This window comes from Bubalus kerabau, chromosome 23 (genome assembly GCF_029407905.1).
Source record: "Bubalus kerabau isolate K-KA32 ecotype Philippines breed swamp buffalo chromosome 23, PCC_UOA_SB_1v2, whole genome shotgun sequence".
NCBI classification, from domain to species: domain Eukaryota; kingdom Metazoa; phylum Chordata; class Mammalia; order Artiodactyla; family Bovidae; genus Bubalus; species Bubalus kerabau.
The window spans coordinates 2,002,877-2,020,971 of record NC_073646.1 but is presented as its reverse complement, the minus strand read 5'-3'; the positions used below and the strand labels follow the sequence as shown (position 1 = coordinate 2,020,971).

At 62.5% G+C, this 18,095-nt stretch overlaps 1 protein-coding gene across 3 annotated transcripts; it reads right to left on the bottom strand.

The window, feature by feature from the left end:
* Window positions 1-4,843: 4,843 nt before the first annotated feature.
* On the bottom strand, window positions 4,844-16,603 carry UBE2I (ubiquitin conjugating enzyme E2 I). Of its 3 annotated transcripts, none has more exons than XM_055561660.1 (7): window positions 16,446-16,603; window positions 11,972-12,047; window positions 11,727-11,810; window positions 10,858-10,930; window positions 7,398-7,507; window positions 7,230-7,309; window positions 4,844-5,432 (listed from the first exon to the last, which is right to left on the bottom strand). In XM_055561660.1, the coding sequence occupies exons 2-7, from the start codon at window positions 12,035-12,037 to the stop codon at window positions 5,369-5,371; spliced, it is 477 nt and encodes a 158-aa protein (XP_055417635.1). In that variant the 5' UTR covers window positions 12,038-12,047; window positions 16,446-16,603; the 3' UTR covers window positions 4,844-5,368. The 3 variants fall into 3 exon arrangements, with proteins under 3 accessions (XP_055417635.1, XP_055417636.1, XP_055417637.1); XM_055561661.1 differs by lacking the exon at window positions 16,446-16,603 and adding an exon at window positions 15,840-15,979; XM_055561662.1 differs by lacking the exon at window positions 16,446-16,603 and adding an exon at window positions 15,566-15,589.
* Window positions 16,604-18,095: the final 1,492 nt, after the last annotated feature.

Below are 18,095 nucleotides of genomic sequence, written 5' to 3'. Positions count from 1 at the left end.
GGCGGACAGTGCTTTGAGAGGGCCACCACCTGTCTTAGCTTCTAGACCCAGACTCATGTCTGAGCCGCCTGTACCTATCTGTGCAGGATGAGACACAGAACCACCTGGGTTGGGGAAAACAGACCTGCAGGGAGGGGGTACAGCCCTGCAGGGAGAGGGGCAGCCCTGCAGGGTGTGTTCTGCTGCTGGAGGCTCCAGTCCCAGGTCCTGCTTCCATCTTGACCCAGCACAGCCGGGCAGAGCGGGTGGGGGATCTTGGGAAATGCACAGCAGCTTTGCACAAGTGAATCAGATGAGCAGGAGAGGGGGCTGGACCCCACACCACCAGCTGCCCCTTGGCTTCTACAGGGGATAGGAATGGGGTCAGGGCAACTAATGTCTTTCCCTGAGGATCTGGGAGGTCCTGAGCCAGGATCTTGTAGCTGATGCCCCCCCCCCCCCCCCCCCGCCCCCTGCAGTCTTGCGTCAGGTTCTTCCAACCTGTTGGAACAAACATGGCTTGGTTGCCATGGTGATCATAATGGCTTTGGGGTGAAGAGATGAGACTCTGCAGCTGCTGTAAACAGGAAGTAAGGAGGGGCAGCTGCCAAGGGAGGGGGCCCCTGCTTGAACCCCCATCCCATGCCCAAGGGGAGCCAAGGGGCTGGGGGCCAGAGCCACCCTGAAGATGCACCAGCCCCCAAGACTAACACCACAGAGGGCCCCTGGAGACCTCACCACTCTCTTTTGCAGGTGGGGAAACAGGCCCAGAGAGGGGAAAGGGATTGTCCAGCCAACAGGGTGGGTACCAAGCCCAACTCAGGGCCTCAGTTTCCCCAGGAAGGCATAACCCTCAGACCCTTCCCTCCACTGACATTTCCTGAGGACTGAGTGATGGTCCCATTGGCGCCAGCCCCTTCAGTGTCTCCTGACTTGTCCTGAGGCTGAAGTCAGGCCCTCCCGGGTCATAGTCCTGCCCTCCTGCCCTCCTCCAGCACCTTGGGCCTTTGCTTTCCTCATTTGTCAAACAGAAATAGCAGCAGCGGAGCCCAGCCCTCAGCAGGGGCTGGGAGCTGTCCTAGAGAGGAGGAGCAAGTGCTGGTTGAGTCAGTGGCAGCTCCTCCATTCCAGGGGAGAGGAAGTGGGAGCAGTCACCGGGGACCTTCCAGGGGCCTCAGGAGGGGCTCTTTCCTTTGGGGGCTGCTTTGGCCTCAGCAAGTTGAAAGGGTAAGCTCGTCCTCATGTGACCCCACAGCAGGCAGAGGGCAGGGAGGGCGCCCCTGGCCCCAGCCTATGCCCCAGACCTCAGGCTGAAGGATCTACCTGGCCCCAGACCCCCAACGGCACTAGGAGCTCGAGGCGTAGTGAGGGCAGCTCGGGGCATGCAGGGGCGTCAGGGCACAAGACACCCTGCCTGCGGGGGTCAGGGCTTGGTGGCGCCCCTGGGGAAGTGGGTTTACCCTCAGGGCTTGGGCTGGACAGGATCTGGCAGGCAGCAGGTGGGGCTTTCCCTCCTTAGGGCCAGGAGAAAAGCACCAGGCTCTGGGTCGCCACTCTGATGGCTGCTGATGGGCAGGGACAGGAGGCTGCAGAGGTGAGGGGCATCCTGTGAGGCCAGGGCACCACCATCATTAAAAAAAGGTATTGATTTGGCTGCACCAGGCCTTAGTTGCCACATGCGGGATCTTCCATCTTCCTCGCAGCACATGGAATCTTTAAGTGCGGCATGCAAACTCTCAGTTGTGGCAAGTGGGATCTAGTTTCCCGACCAGGGATCAAATCCAGGCTCCCTGCAAGGAGAGTTGGGAGTCTTGGCCACAGGAAGTCCCCTGCCATAGGTTTAATAAGGCATGAATCCCGCCCTCTGGGGTCAGCCTCTGGAATTCCAGGCACAGCTCCTAGCATTCTGACCCCCACACCAGTGGAAGGACTGTGGCAGGCAAAGTGGGGAGGGAGGTGGACCCCAGGGAACTCCTGGGCGCATGGCCAAGGGGTTCAGCCAGGGTCCCTCCCTGCTCGGGGCTGGAGGACCCTTAGGGACTGCAGGAATCTGGCCTGGGTGCTGGTTCTGCCAGCAGAGGAGGCGGCTCCAGTTAGGCAAGGGTCCGGCCCAGGCGTGGCCCCTGGCCTGGGGCACTTAGCAGAAGCCCATCGTGTGTATGTGTGGGGGAGGGGGTCCTGCACCTGTGCAGGTGGGGCCTGTGCAGGGCTGGGGCTACAGGACCTCGGGCCCGAGGTTTCCGTGGGGCTGCAGGGGGCACAGAGCAGCCCCGCAGTCAGGACATGCGGGTGTCCACGAGGCTGGGCCGATGGGCTGCAGGCTGGGAGTGGGCCAGGCGCCTGCTGCTCTGAACACACCCCTCTGCACGCGGGAGGCGGAGGCACTTGTGCTGGCCCTGGGGCCCCCGGTTCTCCCCTCAGGCGAGAAAGACCACCTTGAGACGGGTCACCTGTGAGAGGCCTGGGGAGGAAGGACCCAGGCCTGGGCACTGCGACTATTTTTTGCTGCTCCCTTATTACTTTCTAAGTGTGTCAGTCGCTCAGTCATGTCCAACTCTTTGCAACCCCACGGACTGTAGCCTGCTAGGCTCCTCTGTTCCAGAATTCTCCAGGCAAGAACACTGGAGTGGGCAGCCATTTCCTTCTCCAGGGGATCTTCCCGACCAAGGGATTGAACCTGGGTCTCCCACGTTGCAGGCAGATTATTTACCATCTGAACCACCCAGTTTCCCAACTGATGCCTGAGATTTCAGGCCAGGTGGCAAAGCCCATGTGTCTGAGAACTTGGGGTGGAAGGGGCCCAGTGCTCCCGCACCTCTGCCTGGCCCACAGCCTCCGCAGACAGGACCATGGTGGTCTGGAGGCCTCTAGATGAACCTCCTGAATCGCTGGGGCAAGACACCCACAGACTCAGCACCAGTGTCGCCTGGGGACAGACCTGGACCAGCGCTCCTTGGGCCTCTCCCTGCTGGAGCTGGCTGAGACCGGTTCGAGCCAGCCCAAGTCAGTGTTCAGGCCCTCCAACCTGGCAACTCGTCGTCATGGCAACCCCAAGTGGGAGGCAGGGCCTGGTGCATGGTGGGAGGGCCTCGGGCAGCTGGGTCAGGCAGGAGGGCATGGTGATGGCTCGGCAAGGAGAGTCCAGGGAGGTCAGGGGGCCCCAAGAACCCAGAGCCCAGCCAGAAGCCACAGGGGCTCCACGCACAGGGGTTCCTGGGGTAGCAGTGTCCAGCCTGTCCTGTGGTCAAGTTCTCCTGGAAGCCCCGATGTGTGTGTAACAGGCTGCCCTGAGCCTGTCCTGGACACGCTGAGGACTCACGCACACCTTAGCACCCTGGGACAGCGTCCTGGCTCCCTGCGGAGGGCCACCCTGGTGGTGGGAACATCCCCACGTGGGGGGATACCTGCTCCAGCAGGCGAGACTTGGGGGACAGGGCCAGGGGTCAGCACCGGACGCAGGCTGCCTGTGCTCTGACCTCGAGGTATACACGCGACCTTGGCTCTAGGGAATGTCACCCCCTGACACCTGCGGGTCGCTGCGCCTCTGACACTGGAGGCCGAGGGAGGAGGGACCCGCCAGCCTGGCTCCTTGGGGCAGGGTGGCAGGAAAGGACTCCAGCAGGCGGCGGTTATCGGAAATGTTTTAATCAGAGGATTTTAGATACACCCCACAGTTCCTTACACATCATGAGGCACCTCATGCTGGGGACACACGCTCTTCCCTTACAGTAGAGACAGGGTGGTCACATTTCATAGTTCTTGTTACAAGATTCACATCTTTGTTAAGCCAAGAACTGTGGCACAAAAGGACATTTCATTAGCCAAAGTCACAACGATTTACTAGAAATACTGATTACCTTAGAATGCTTTAAGTAGAAAATAGATTGAATTTCCACATATAGTAACCATATACACAGGTAACTATTACGAAGAATAGTTCAGTCATTACAAAATAAGATGTTCTGTGAGAAGTTACAGATACACAGCCGGTGGACCCCCAAAGGCCCTCTGTGCCTACCTATCCTCCATGTCAGCAGCTCATGCGAGTCCAGCCCGGCAAGAGGGCGAGCCACGTGGGCCTTGGAGCCGTGGCCCCCAGCTTTCAGCACAATCCTGTCGCTGGGCGGTGGGCCCCCAAGTGGAGCTTGGCCCCGCCTGGCTTCCTGATGGGTCTGGCTTCCTGACGGGTCGGGGTGATCAGTCCTCCTCAGGCCCTCAGTCTGTGGGCGGAGCCACAGGCACCGGCCCGCCAGTGAGGGTGAGGGTTCGCAGGGTGGGAGGGCAGCCCAACCCCGGGCCTCGGCGGGACCTGGGGGCCAGGTCCCCGTCTCTGCAGTTCCAGGGTGCAGGACCCGGGCCCAAGCCCGCCTGCCTCGTCCTGTCTCCATCTTCGGGACCCCTGAGCAGGGTGGAGCCTCCGGAGGAGCGGCCTCAGGTGCAGATGCATCCACAACAGGGAGGTGCCTGTGGGGCAGCGGCCTGCTGTGAGGCCCGCCCGCCTGCGCTTGCGGGGCAGGGGCAGGGGGTGTGGGGCTCCGCTCACCACGCAGGCCTCACTGCAGTCTGGGCCCCATCGCCCGGCCTGGCAGCCCTCAGCCACACGTAGGCACTGGGGGTGAGCCGCCTGGACCACGGTCTTCCCGCCTGCCCGGCCTGGGTCAGCGTCTCCTGCTCCTGACGCCTGGGCCTGCGAGCTTGACAAGCATCTGGATGCCAGTTCCGGCCTGACCAGACCTGACCCTCCGGCGCCCGCAGCCCCGAGCCCGGAGTGGCAGGGAGAGAACGCCCGCCACTGTTAACAGAGGACGGGCTGGGGGCACACGGAGGCCACCTCCTCACTTTTAATGATGATAATGCAACAAAAACCTTTATATAAACAGTTTATTTACTCTAAACAGCAACACAGACAAACGCCATATAAACACAAAGGAAGTGATGCGGAAACGCGACGCTGGCTGGCTGGGGCTCTGGGGCTCTGGGGGCGGGCGGCTCTGCTTTCCGGCGTCGTGCGACCAGCGGGAGGCTAAGTGCAGCTCTGGGCGGCGTGGAGCATGCCTGCGTCCGCGAGCGAAGGGAACGCGCTCCTCGGGACTCATCCAAGTATAAAAGTTTATAATTTTACAGCAGTTGAAATACTGACATCAATATTAAAATAAAAGCAAGTTTTACATAACAATCAAAAATACAAAAGACTGAAGGAAGAGACCCTGTATGAAAAACTGGGCGATTCAGCGAGCCGAGACTGTACCAGTGGCGGAAATGGAAAATGGCGCCCGCCCACCCTCCCCAGGTGACCAGTAACTGTAGAGCAACGTTAGATTTGCAAAAATGTTGTAAACAAGTTCTTGCCAAACCAATCCCTTCCTTTTATGATGCCACAGGTCGCTGCTTATGAGGGAGCAAACTTCTTGGCTTGTGCTCGAACCCTTTTCTCGTATTCCACTCTGTTTTGGCTGAGGAGGTCAAAAGAGAGACATGTTAGAAGGTACAGCTGCCGCCTGAGCTGTACCGGGAGCCTGCGGCAGCCCGCGGGCTCACCGGTCAGCAGGAGCAGCAGCTCCTCTGTCTCTGAGGCAACCTCCACCACCCTGGTCAGTGGAGACAGAGCGTCCGCACACCTGCCTCAAAACTAGACAAGCCCCGGGGGTCTGCCCCTGGCTCTCAGCGCTGCGCGTGGGAAGCTTACAGCGGGGGGCTCCAGGGTGAGAATCGCTATTGATGAAAGGGGCGCTGTGCCCCAGGGGGGAGACGACACTCACAACTGAGGCTCATCAGGGACGCGCACACAGGTGTGTGAAAGAAAGGAAGCCAGGGCCCCCCAGCTGCGCTCGCAACAAGCGTGGCCCCTCAGCGTGCCGACCCCAGCGTGAGGCCCAATGGTTACCTCCAGCCAGGTGTGGGGTGGCAGAAGCTGCCCCGCTGAGCCCCGGCGCCCTGCCTGCAGCCTCCCTAGGGAACAGCTGCAGCACCCGCAGAGGGAGAGCTCGAGCTGCCCTGCAAGGCGGGAGCGAGGCAGAGCAACCAGAGCCTGCAGCAGACTGAGTGCACCCCAGGGGACGCGGGCGTGCGGGCCACACCAGCCACACCACTGGGGAGACCTCGGGCGCGGATGCTGCGGAGTGGTGTCCCCACAGCCCCCGGCCGCACACCGCCACCAACACAGAAACCCAGGAAAACCGGCCTGAGGCACTGCTCCCCAAACTCATGGGTACAGGAGACTCCCTGACTTCGTGGGCCATGCTCCTGTTGCAGGGCTCAGCTCGGGTGCGTACCCGCTGGCCTTACCTACTAAGGGTGCAGAACTGAGCACCCAGCACCCAGCTTGGGGTCAGGCAGAAGTCACTGTACACCCAACCTGGCAGTGAGAACGTGCTTGCTAGAATCACTAGTGATGCTCCCAGCAGGGGCCCAAGGAGGCAGGGGGACTGAAGGCTGGAGGCGAGCGGACCGGGGGCTCAGGGACTGGACCTCTGCCTGCCGGGGGTGGGCACCATGCTGCCCTTGGCCAGTACTAGGCCCCCACCCAGGGACCTGAGCCATTCTGGGGAAGCAACTGGGTGCTTCTCTCAGGGAACTCAGGCAGCTGGGGTGCTGGCCACTCAGCGGGGCCTGAGGACAGCCCCAGCCTTGGCTTCACCACCTCCCCATGCTCTCCAGGAAGGACAGGCCCTGGGTGCCAAGCCATCACGGCACCGGGGCTCCCTTCCCCCAGTCCCCTGAGGGAAGGGTGGGGCTGGGGTGTTGGGGTCCCCAGCCTGGCTAAACACCCTGCCCAGACCAGCCTGGGAAGGACCAGAGCGCCAGGTGTAACGGGTGCTTCCCGACTCCATCACCCCAGCCTCCTCCCTCAGCGCCGACCCTGGACACAGGCCCCGAGGGACACACAGCAAATGGCTGGGCGTGAAGCAGACGCCTGGCTTTGTACCCTACTGCTGCCCCCGCCCCCTGGAGAGGCACCAAGCCCCGGTGGGACAGGGAAGAGGGGCTGGGAGACCCGGGGGCGGCAGCAAGGCCAAGGCAGGAGGCTGGGGTCCCTGGTTGAGTGGGCCGCCGGTCACCCCTCCTCCGGGGCCCACACCCAGAGGAACGCTCCCACTGAGCCAGATCAGGGCTCAGACACAAAGCGGTCAGCCCCCGACCTCCGCCTCCTGACACCCCATTACCCGCTCCCCCACCCGCCAGGGGCGGCCTAGACTGGCCTTCAGGGAGGCCAAGGAGAGGGTGCAGCGAGCGAGCAGGTCACTACTGACCAGTAGATCGTGTAGGCCTCTGCTTGAGCTGGGTCTTGGATATTTGGTTCGTTTAGAAGTTCCTGTATTCCTAATAAGATCTGCATGAGAAAGAACAAAGCGGTGGGAAGGGCAGGCTCTCCGGCTGCGGGCTGGGCTTCACTGGGGAGGGTGGGCGCGGGCGCGTACCTGCTTGATGGTGATGGCTGGCCGCCAGTCCTTGTCCTCCTCCAGGATGGACAGGCACACTGTGCCTGAGGGGTACACGTTTGGGTGGAACAGCGGCGGTTCAAACTTGCCTGAAGCACAGGGAGGGAGGAAATGTTTCTGGAGGCAGGTGTCCCTCTGCCCAGGGCCTGCCACTCCCCTGGCACCCCTCCCCCACACCAGGCGGGGAAAACAAACTGGCCACAGGGGGAGGCGGCAGGGGGAGAGAGCAGGCCGACCCGACAGGCCCAGAGGGCAGGCCTCGCGGTGGCAGGGGGCTGGGGGGTTTGTATGTGTCATCAGAGTACCGTGCCCTGAACGGGACCCCTGCCCCATGGCCTCCCAGTGGCCTGGCTCAGGAAGAAGGCAAGGAAACCCTGCAGCGGGAGACGAGGGGCCTGGGGGGCACCGGGCAGTAACGCAGGGGCCCTTCCCCACCAGTGGCCATTTTCAGATTCATCCTGCTTCAAAACCAGAGGCTTTTAGGATCACAGGCTCTTTCTTCGAAAACAAAAAAACATAGTTCACCTTCTTTAAAGAAAAATATACACATACAAAACTTGAAACTATAAAAACAGCAGGAAAAGCCTGCCACCCTGAGCCCCACCGCAGACCTTTCACTCACCTGCTGCTTTGGCCAGTTGTTCTCACCTGGACCCTCTCCCCTCTGTCTAAACGCGTCATACCCAGAAGAGGGCAGCAAGCACAGCAGTGTGGTTGATGAATTACCAAACAGCTTTGAGAAACCTGCCCCCGCCCGGGGCTCCGGCTCTGCCCGGGGCTCAGCCCACCCCACTACCACGCAGGCCTCGCTGGCAGGCCTGGGTGCTGCCTACAGACCCCAGGGCACAGCTCAGCCACTACGAATGGAGCCACAAGGCCTTCTCAGCATGAAACCACCACTTGAGCAGATGCTGCTGGTTCACATGGCGGCTGCAACAATTCATACACTGCCAGCGGGTCTTCAGGCTCCCAGGCTTCACGACCGTGCCAGCCCAGTGGTGCCTGCCACCCACGGTGCCGACGTGTGGCCCGCCATGCCTGGTCAGGGCTGCTCCTTTGGGCAGCTCTTCTTCCATCTCTGGCACGGTGTTCTTGCTGACTTGCAGATGCTCTTTATACACACACACACGCAGGACACAGGCCCGCTGTCAGGCATTTGTCCCCCACTTCGAGTCTGTCTCTTTGCTCCTTTAATTTTACTTTTTGGTAGCTGTTGCTTCCCATCTTTAACTGAACCTGAGGCGGCAATCTTGCTTCTTGTGCAGGAAGACGCTGGCCCAGCACCAGCACCCCGAGCCCCGCCATGACCTTACCCCGCCTCACGGGCGCGGCTGACCCCAACTGAACACGGTCGTCAGCGCCTCCCGTCTCTGGCATGTGCGGGCCCTTCTTTCCTCTGCGCAGACCTTCCTCTGCCCACTGTGCAGACTCGAGGGCTGCCCCAGGTCTCCCTGACCTTCTGCTGGGCACAAGTGCACTGGGCCCCTCCTCAGGGATCGCCAGTCCGGGGACAGGCATCGCGTGTGGCCTCAGGAGGCCCGCCGAGTGCTCTCCAGGGAGCATTCAGGGCCGCCGGGTTGCCCCACGCAGCATCCACGAGGAGCTGGGTGCCCTCCCAGGCCGCCGGCCAGCTGGAGAGCCTCTTCTGCGAAGGGCCGTCCGAGCTGATGGCCGCTTGCTTCTCCTCACCAGCGTGCAGGGGCTCCGACGAACGTGGGGAAAGAACTGATGACAGACACATCCTTCTCTCCTCCTCACACGTACTGCCCCAGGGGAGGGCACGGTCCTGACTCCAGGGCCGCCCAGCTCACTTTCCCCCTGGTATTTCCAGGTAAGGGCTCTCGTCCGCCAACATGAGGGAGGCCATCTCCCCAGCAGCTCCTCTCCCTCTGGGCGCCAGGATCCCCAGGAGCACCCGTCCCTCTTCTCCCACCCCCGCCCCCCCACCAATCACATGCGGCAGGCCAGGGCCTCTGCTCCTCAGGCCTGCGCCCCCGTCAGGGTGGGCTCCCATCTGATGAGCCTCGGCCTGGGCCTCAGGACCCCCCGGCCCCAGCCAGAGCGCCAAGGACGCGACTGTTCTCAGCACTTGCCTCCCCCGCATCTCAGCCAGGGCGACAGTTTACAGAAGTCTGCCTAATCACACTGGACTTGCAAGCAGAGCTGAGAGCAGGCACGGACACCTGCGGCCCCCTGAGCCGCACACACACTCGTCCTGCCAGGGCTGGAGGCGGCCTGGATCCTTGCTGAGACGTCTTTATTTTGGCCACACTGCAGGGCTTGTGGGATCTTAGTCCCCCAATCAGGGACTGAACCCCTGTCTGCAGTGGTGAAAGCATGGAGTCCTAACCACTGGACTGCCAGGGAATTCCCTTTAAAATTATTTTCTGTTTTTTTTTTTCCAGCAGTGAGGCCTTACACCTGTCGGATTTAGCCTGCTGTATTTGATGTACGTAGTATACTTTAGAAGATGCCATCTCTTGTAATCACATGAAAACAGACTTTTGTGAATTGCTCTTTCATTCAGCAGCCTTAGACTTGGAGAGATACTGGTTGTAGGCTTGTCCTCCAATTCCACTGGGGTTTCCTCTTCCTCTCTGGCTGGATCAGCTTGGAATTCCAATACAGGGTGGGACGCATGAAGAAAGCTGCTACAATTTATCTCATTTCTTAAAGATGTTCTTTAAGGTAGTAACTTTGTGGCAAAAAATTGAAACAGCAAAGAACAACCCAAATGAAGTCAATCTCCCTCCCAGGGGCTGACTATCCTTTCAAGAATTCTTCCAGTCCTGCCTTTGTAACAGACAACACTCCTGAATCACCAAGCACCAGAGTGAACGCCGACACAGTCTTGCCCCACGCGCTGGGCATGAGCTAATGCGCTCAACGAACCAGCCACAGCGTTTGCTGATTTCCAGCGACCAAGAAGGGGCCTGGCCCTGCCCAGCCCTGCGGACCTGCTTGTGGAGGTCTGCCTCAGCACCACCTCAGGCGCAGCTGGGCCGGCTCCTCCCGCGCCTTCTCTGGAGGCGCAGTGCACCACCCGCGCAGGGGCGACACACAGCACCACCAGGTACAAAATCCCAACAGGCGACAAAACCCGAAGCAGGGGGGGCTCCAGACTGCAGCCCTTACGCACACCTGCCTCCCTCCAGGGCTGGAAGCTGGTGGCAGCTGGTCCCTGTTGGGCACCAAAGATCCAGGGGCCCCAAGGATGAGTTGGGTTCTGAGATCTCAACTTGTTACTGCACTCCCGCCACTGGGGTGGAAACAGACTCACGCCCACCGCCCACCTCAGGGAGCAGAGGCTCTAGCGGAGCCGCCGGGAGCAGATGGGAACCTGAGCTTGGCTCCCCGGGCCCAGGCTCTCCAGGGGCACCTGGACCACCCGCTGAACACCGTGGGAGCGGCTGACTCCTGAGGACCTAGTCCTACTTACATTTTGGTGGTGAGGATGGGTAATCGTCTTTGAACAGCATCCGTAGTTTAAACAAGCCTCCTTCCCATGGGGTCTGTTGGGCAATGAAACTGTGATCAGGAGTGCTGGTGGCCAGGCCCAAGAGGGGCAAGGGGCCTGCCCCAGAGCACCCCCAGGAGGAGGACCCCAAGGCAGCTCCCCGGGACTCCTGGGGCCTCTACGGCCCCAAGGGGAGATGGAAAGGGCCTTCCCTGGAGGAGTACGTGGCCCTGGACCCACACCAGCAGGTGTGGTGAGGACTCAGGGAGGGGGCTCCCTGGGAGGGACATTCTGCGAAGCCATCCCCAGACACCCCACGGGCCCAGGCAGCCTCCCAGCTCCACAGCGCATCCCCCCACTGCCAGGGTCCACTCCTGCTGCATCTTCGTGCCAACCAGGAGGGGTGCAGGGACGAAGCCCTGTCACCACCCGGGCACCTCAGGGGTCTCTTCCTTCCACCCCTGAAGCCCACAAAAGCTTCCAATGTGCCAGTTCCAGTGTACCCAGCGGCACCATGGCGCCAAGTGAAGGACACCAGGCTGACAAGGCCATCCCCGGCGGCAGAGGTCGCTTCTGCGTCTAAGGATCTGCCAGGGTCTGAGACCCAAAGCCCCTCCGCCCTGGCCTTGGGAGCACCGCTTCAGCCTCAGCACATCCGTCCCCCTCCACCCCTCCAGGGCTCCCCCTGCTCCCGGACATGGGGCCCCACGGTGCACTCCCCACCTGCTGCAGCCCAGCTCCTTTCTGAAGTAAGGCTGCCCGGGGGGCACGTGTCACTCTAACCTTGCCCCCTGGCCAGGGGACGGGACCAGGGCCGGCCTGGGTCCTTCTGAAGGGGTGGCCCCTCTTACCCCCTTCTTCCCAGGAATGGCGCACTCCCAATTCATGAGGTTCATTGTGCCGTCAGGGTTCTTTGTTGGGACGGCCACGAAACCCTGCGAGGGAAGAGCATCAGCACATCAGCACCGGGCAGCGGGCCCGCCCCAGGACCAGCCCTCCAGCACAGCCCAGGCCAAGCAAGGACCCGCAGGGAGCAGGCATTCCCGTCAGGGGATGCCGTCAACCCTGCCACATGCAGAAATAAAGCTTTCCTTACAAACGGGTGGTCTTTTCTCCAAGCTTTCCTCTCCTGGGCAAGTCTGCTGAGGGCAATCCCCGACATGTTCGCGTCCCTGGAAGAGCCAGGCAGAATGTGTGATGAGCAAAGGTAGCTGCGGGCCCTCCGCCCCTCACCCCGAACCTGGCCCAGCCTGAGACTTGATTCCGAGAAGCAAGCAAACGAAGGCTCCCAGTGGCCTTACAGGCTCTCTGGGCATGCTTCCGCCTGGGGTGTGCATGGGGGTCGTGCCCCCTGGGGCGCCCCCCGCGCCCAGTAGCAGCCCTGCCCTCTTTGTCCTGCAACCCCGACTGGAGTGACAGGGACCCCGATATCACTAGGAGGGGCAGGAGCAAGACGGGGACATCCAGAGGGCCGGCCTGAGACCTAGGGGGCAGTCACTAAGCAGAGGAACATGAGGGTGCTGCCAGAATCCATGCCTGGGCCCAGCCAGGAGGGGAGCCTGTGTTCTGGAAGGCGGCCCTGGGCAGAGAGCAGCTCAATCACAGGAGGGGCAGGGGCCACACAAGCCCAGCCTCTAGCAAACCCCACCACCAGGCCGTCCACGGCCCCGCCACTTTCTCACCTGACACCCCACCCAAGGACCCGCCGCCACGCCGCCTGTCCCCTGGACTTTGGGGAAGTCAGCAAAAGGCTCAATGGGCCCTGTAGCCAGGCTGCTGGGGCCCCCGGTCACTTCTGAATGCCCTCCCCCCACCACCTCTGGACCCCAGACCTTCAAGGCTGGGCCATCAGCACACAGATCCATTGCCTGATGCTGTTGGGTCACGTCCCAGGGCAGCTGACCCCGCACGTCGACCAGACCAGGAACGGGCCCAGGTCAGAACCCCACTGCCCTTGCCACCCTTCCGCCCACAGGAACCCGGCCCCAGAGGCCACAGAACCTACTGGGCCACACAGAACCTAGCGTGTTCACTGGTCTTCAAGTCCATGGGAACGTTGGAGAGTACCACGAATCAAGTACCTCCACAAGCACGACTTTAACCATACTGAGGGGAGGGTCTCCGAGCTGGGCACATCCGCCGGGTGGCCGGCTCACCCCACCTCGCACCTCTGGCAGGGGAGAGGCCCAGCACCTGGAGTCTCCTAGGACAACAAGCCGTGCCTTCCACAGCCACAAAACAAACTTCCGCCGAAGATAGAACAAGAAACCAGCCATGCCTCCCAGTGATGCTGGCCCTGCCCCAGAGCAGGGGACCAAGCCCAGCTCAGAGCTGAGAAGGAAAGACCCAGAAAGTAACCTGCCCACTGGGGGAGAAGCCTCAAGTCAAACCCAGGGGTAGAAGGGTCGCTTCTCACCGAGGCCCCTGGCCCACCATCACTTGGCTCAAGCTGACCCCCAACTTCTCCAGCAAGCCAAATGGTGACCTTGTCCCACCACCGGCTGCTGGTGGCCACTCTGGTGTGCCCACATCTGTGCAAGGGAGCGGGGTCAGGTCAGCAGGTCGACAGTAGAGCCCGGCCCTGGGCGGCTGCTTCTCTGGCTGCTTGTTCCCAGGCCCAGTGGCCTCAAGGAGCCAGAACTCTGCAGGGGTCTGGCTCTTGGACCACTCCCCAATAAGTAAGCATATGGGAGGTGGAACTGGGATTGCCATCACAGGCTCCAGCCTCACCCAGGATCCCAGGGTCCAGGAAGTGGGGTGATTTACTGCAGACACCAGACAACTGGGTGCTGTGAGTTGTCAAGAAACACGGAGACTTGTGTCAACACAAGGAAAAGCGAGCGTCGAAACTCTAGCTCCCACGCAGGAGGCCTGGTGACAGGAGCCCTGCCCGTCTCTGACCACTGAGGACACTCTCCAAGGCTCTAACCCTGCCCAACCTCAAGTTCCAAGCAAGAAGACCTTAATCCCAAATAAGCCCGCACCCCAAACAGAATTTCTCTTTGCCACCCCCAACCCTCCAGTCCTGGCCCGCCCACCTCCTCCTCATCCATGGACCTGACGGACAGGACCCCATCTGGGGTCTCTTTCCCTACACGTACACACCCATCTGGTATTTTCATTCATTCATGCGATGTAAGTTGAAAACCACAAGCGCGGCGGCCCGAAGGCTGACGTGGGCATACTGGTGCCCCTGGGTCCTAGTGGTGGTTGGCTGGCCACCTGGGCACTGCCTGCAGCACCGGGCTATCCAGAAACAGGACAGAGAGGGAGGTGGTGGAGTCACTTCCCTCAGGCGGGGAGCCGGCAGAGCAGAGGGGAGCACCGGCCAGCTTTCGTCTTTAAGGTCCTCTCTGGTTAGACATGAGGGCAGTAATCCTGAAGCCTGAAACCCTTCACTTCACATGACCCTTCTAAACAGAACTCGCCCCCCGCTCATCCCCAGGGCCGATGGGAACACCTCTCCTTCCCCCGGTGGGGGCTTAGGGAGGTGCAGGATGTTCTACACGAGCCCCTCACAGGCCAGGGCAGAGCACAGGGCACCGGCTGCGGCCACCTCTAAACTGTCCCACACAGAAGCTCAGCGGCAAAGACAAGCAGCCTGGCTCTCCATGCACTGCGAGGTTCCTGTTGAGTCTGCGCTCAGCAAGGCGTCAAGACTGGTTCCTGGAGCCTGGGCGGCACACGGGTTCTGGAATGGGCAAGCTGGCACTCGAGGGCTCTGGAGCAGCAGGGCTGGGCCAGGATGTAGAGAAGGCCGGCGGGGTGATCCTGAGTGCCGCATGCCTGCTGACCGCAGGACCCCGCCACAGGCCACCTCTTCTGCTGACAGTCAAGGAACAAAGCCGCCTCAGCAGACCCTGTAGGGGTGCCAGCTGTGATTGTCTCAGGTGCAAAAAGTAACGGGGTGGGGGGTGTCCCACAAGAGCTGCTGCAACCCCGTCCTTGGGGGTGACAACCAAACCGGGCACCAGAAAGATAGATGCTGCAGCCAGAGCAGAGTCACAGGCGCACACCTGCACCAGCCCAGAGAGAGGCCGGCCTCTCGCTCCCCAGGAGAAAGCAGCCAATTTGCTACATTTTAATTACAACACGGAACCACTCCTTCAGCATCCCACTTAGAATCGAATCAGCTTTTCCCAACTGACAGGGAGGCACTTAAGGAGCTGTTAAGCGTGAGGAGAGTCCTCAGAGCAGCAAAATCACTAAGAGGCAAAGACGGGATATCCATGACCTGCTAGAGACAGCCTGCAGCACAGGATCCGGGTCTGGGGCAGACCCTTGAACTCTGCAGCCACCCTCCTCCAGCATGGGCTGTGCTTGAACCCACGCTTCTCAGATCACGCTCTGTGAAGCCACTTACTGGCTGCAGGTGAGGGCCAGCGGCTTCCCTCTCCCACCCCAACCTTCTCACGGGTCAAATGGGCGATAGCACTGTGAGCCCAGAGGTCGGCCCAGGATGAAACCGATGAAGGCTCGCGGCCCTTGGTAGGCTTTCCCACCCAACTGTAAACTCGCCAGGAGAAGGAAGGCACTGGCTTCACCTGCGCTCAGGAGACCCTCCAGCCCAGGTGCACTTCCCTGGTCTTCCCTGACACGCCTCCCAGGACGCCCGGCTGTTTCCAAAGCAAGCCCGGCACCCCCAGCCAGACTCACGTGCAGTACGATACAGAGTTCACCCCTAACCCACCCAAAAGCAAGTCAGGACAAACATGGGATCCTTCTTCCCCTGCTGCTGGGCAGGTTCTCCGTCCAAAGGCAGGGTTTCCTTGGGAGCAAGAAACACAGAGGACCACGGGCTTAAGAGCAGACCAACGAAAGCCAACTCCGCAAACAGAGGAGTAACTCTGCGAACGGAGCTTGTTTTCAAACCGTACAAACCAAATCAGCTACTTCTATGATTCAAGGACAGATGCTGGCCGTTACCATCAGCCCAGCTAATCATTCCCTCGCCTTCCTCTTACTCGCGAAAACTACCAGCTCCAGCCTCCGTGCAATTGGTATAAAGCGGTCTTGGGACGAGATCTCCCCGTCAAGGGAAGCGCGAACACTCGGTGGGTCCCCACAACGGCGAGCGGAGCTCGGAGGCGCAAGAGCTCTGGCTTGTTTTCGTTTCCAGGCATCACACGCCACCCCCAAACGCGCCGGCGCTCCTGCAGCGCGCGGCTTTGCACTCTTTGTGCGGCGCGTCCTCTCCCAGGCTGGAACGCGCCACAGGTTCGCGCGCAGACCGTGACCCCGGAAACGCTCCGCCTGAGCGGAGGGCTCGGCGCTCCTGTCAGCGCGGCCCGAGCCGAGCGCGCCGTCGGTCGCCCCGGACGCGACTCGCCCCGAGCGCGCGCCCGGGGGAGAGGACGCCCCCACCTCGCGGGCCGAGGCCGCGGCGGGCCGGGGGCCGGGCCGCCCGAGGGGAGCCCGGCGGGCTGGCCCCCGCCGCGGCGTCAGCAGCCCGGGGCGGGCCGGTCCCCGGGAACGGGCCGGGCCGCGCGCGGAGGGCGCCTGCCCGGCCGGGCCCGCCGGCAGCGGAGGCTCGGGCCCCTGCACCCCGGCGCCCGCCCCGCGGCGCTCACCTCGGGCGGCCCGGCCCGGCGAGCGAGGCGTACTAGGCGGCGGCGGCGGCGGCGGCGGCGTCTGCGTTCCCTTTGTCTCGGGACTTCCCTCCCGAGCCCGCTCCGCGCGCAGCCCGAGCGCTCGAGGACCCCGGAGCGGGCGGGGCGGGGCGGGGCCTGCGGGGCCTGCCCGCCGCGCGCCTGCCTCGCACCCCGCCGCCGCCACGGCCAGCCGCGCGCCGCCCGCGCCGCCGAGCGCCGCCCGCTGCCCGTGTCCCGCCGCCGCGCGCTCGCGCCTCGGGCCCCACTCGGGAGCCCGGCCCGGAGGCGGCTTTCCAGTCAGGCGGCGCCATGGACACCTGTGCCCTTAAAGGGGCCGCGTCCCGGGTGTGAGGGAGCGTCTGCAAACTCCCCTTAGCGGGGCACTGTTCCTCGCGAGGACGGGCCGGCGAGCGGCGAGGAAGCAGGGCGGCCGAGATCTCCCCGGGCTCTCCGGATGCCCCGCGGGCACCTCCCCGGGCAGCGGTCCCAGAGGTCTCCTTGAGGCTAGGGCCCGGGGCGGAGGAGCAACGACCACTGAGGCCTAGGGATCCCCAAGCGTCGTAGTACGGTGACAATCCCTCGCCTACGGCAGGATGTGAAACCCCTTGCGATTGGCCAACTCTGGGCCCTGGGCGGGGCATCCGTCTAATGTGCCCAATGAGCAGGCCCCGTACACAAGACCAAGTGCGGGCCCGACCGACGGGAGGAGAAGTGCAGACGCTCCCTAACCCAGGGGCTGGCCTGGGGGGAAGGGCGCCGGGGGGTCCGGGAGGGTGGGGGAGGAGCAGGGGCAGGGCTGGGCCCCTGCGGCCGGGATCTCAGGTCCTCCCCGAACCCATGCGCGAACGCCTGTCCTTCCAGGCCACGCTGGGCGCCTCCCCGTCGGGCGCCCCCCGACCCCGGTCCCCTGGCCCAGAGTGGGAAAGAGGGAGCGTTCCAAGGTCAGCCCCTCCGCCTGTGGGCTCTTTGGGGTCAAGTGGCGGGAGGTGACCCCCCACCCCCGGCTTGCATTCATTCACCCCTGCGCCCTGGGTCTCCTCCTTCCTCCGTTTCCTTCCATCCAACCCACCCTCACCCCCAGCAGCCCCCTATTTGGCACTGTACTGAGACTGTTGGCCTCCAGTTCAGACCGCCCCGGCCCCCGCCCCCCACCCCCGCAGGGCTGGTGTTCCAAGGCCCACGTCTGGCCCAGAGCTCTCAGCAGGTGTTCAGCGCTCCCAGCCCGTCTGTTACAGTGAGGACGGTCACTAGCCCTGAGAAGGCCCCGGGCCGGGCGTGGGGTTGGGGTGGGGGCGTCTCCTGGGGCTGGTAGCTCCGCTGGGCTGGAGAGGTAGTCTGCCTAGGTTACCTCTGGGTCAGCCGTGGCCCAGAGGGCCTGGTTATAGTGCCTGGGGTCCCGGGTAACGAAGACCAGAGGGCCCAGACCCCTTGAGCAGCAGGTGAGCATTCCAGGTCTCTCTGAGGCCTCTCGGAGGACTTCAGAGAAGTCCAAAGGGGCTGCCGGCTCCTGTGTCCCCACAGTGACCCAGCGTGGGCCTGTTCTGGGACACTGCCTCCCCTGTCTCTTCACCGGGGCAGATGCCAGGTTCAGGGGCTTATCTGAGACATCTGTTCTCTGGGTCCCCAGCC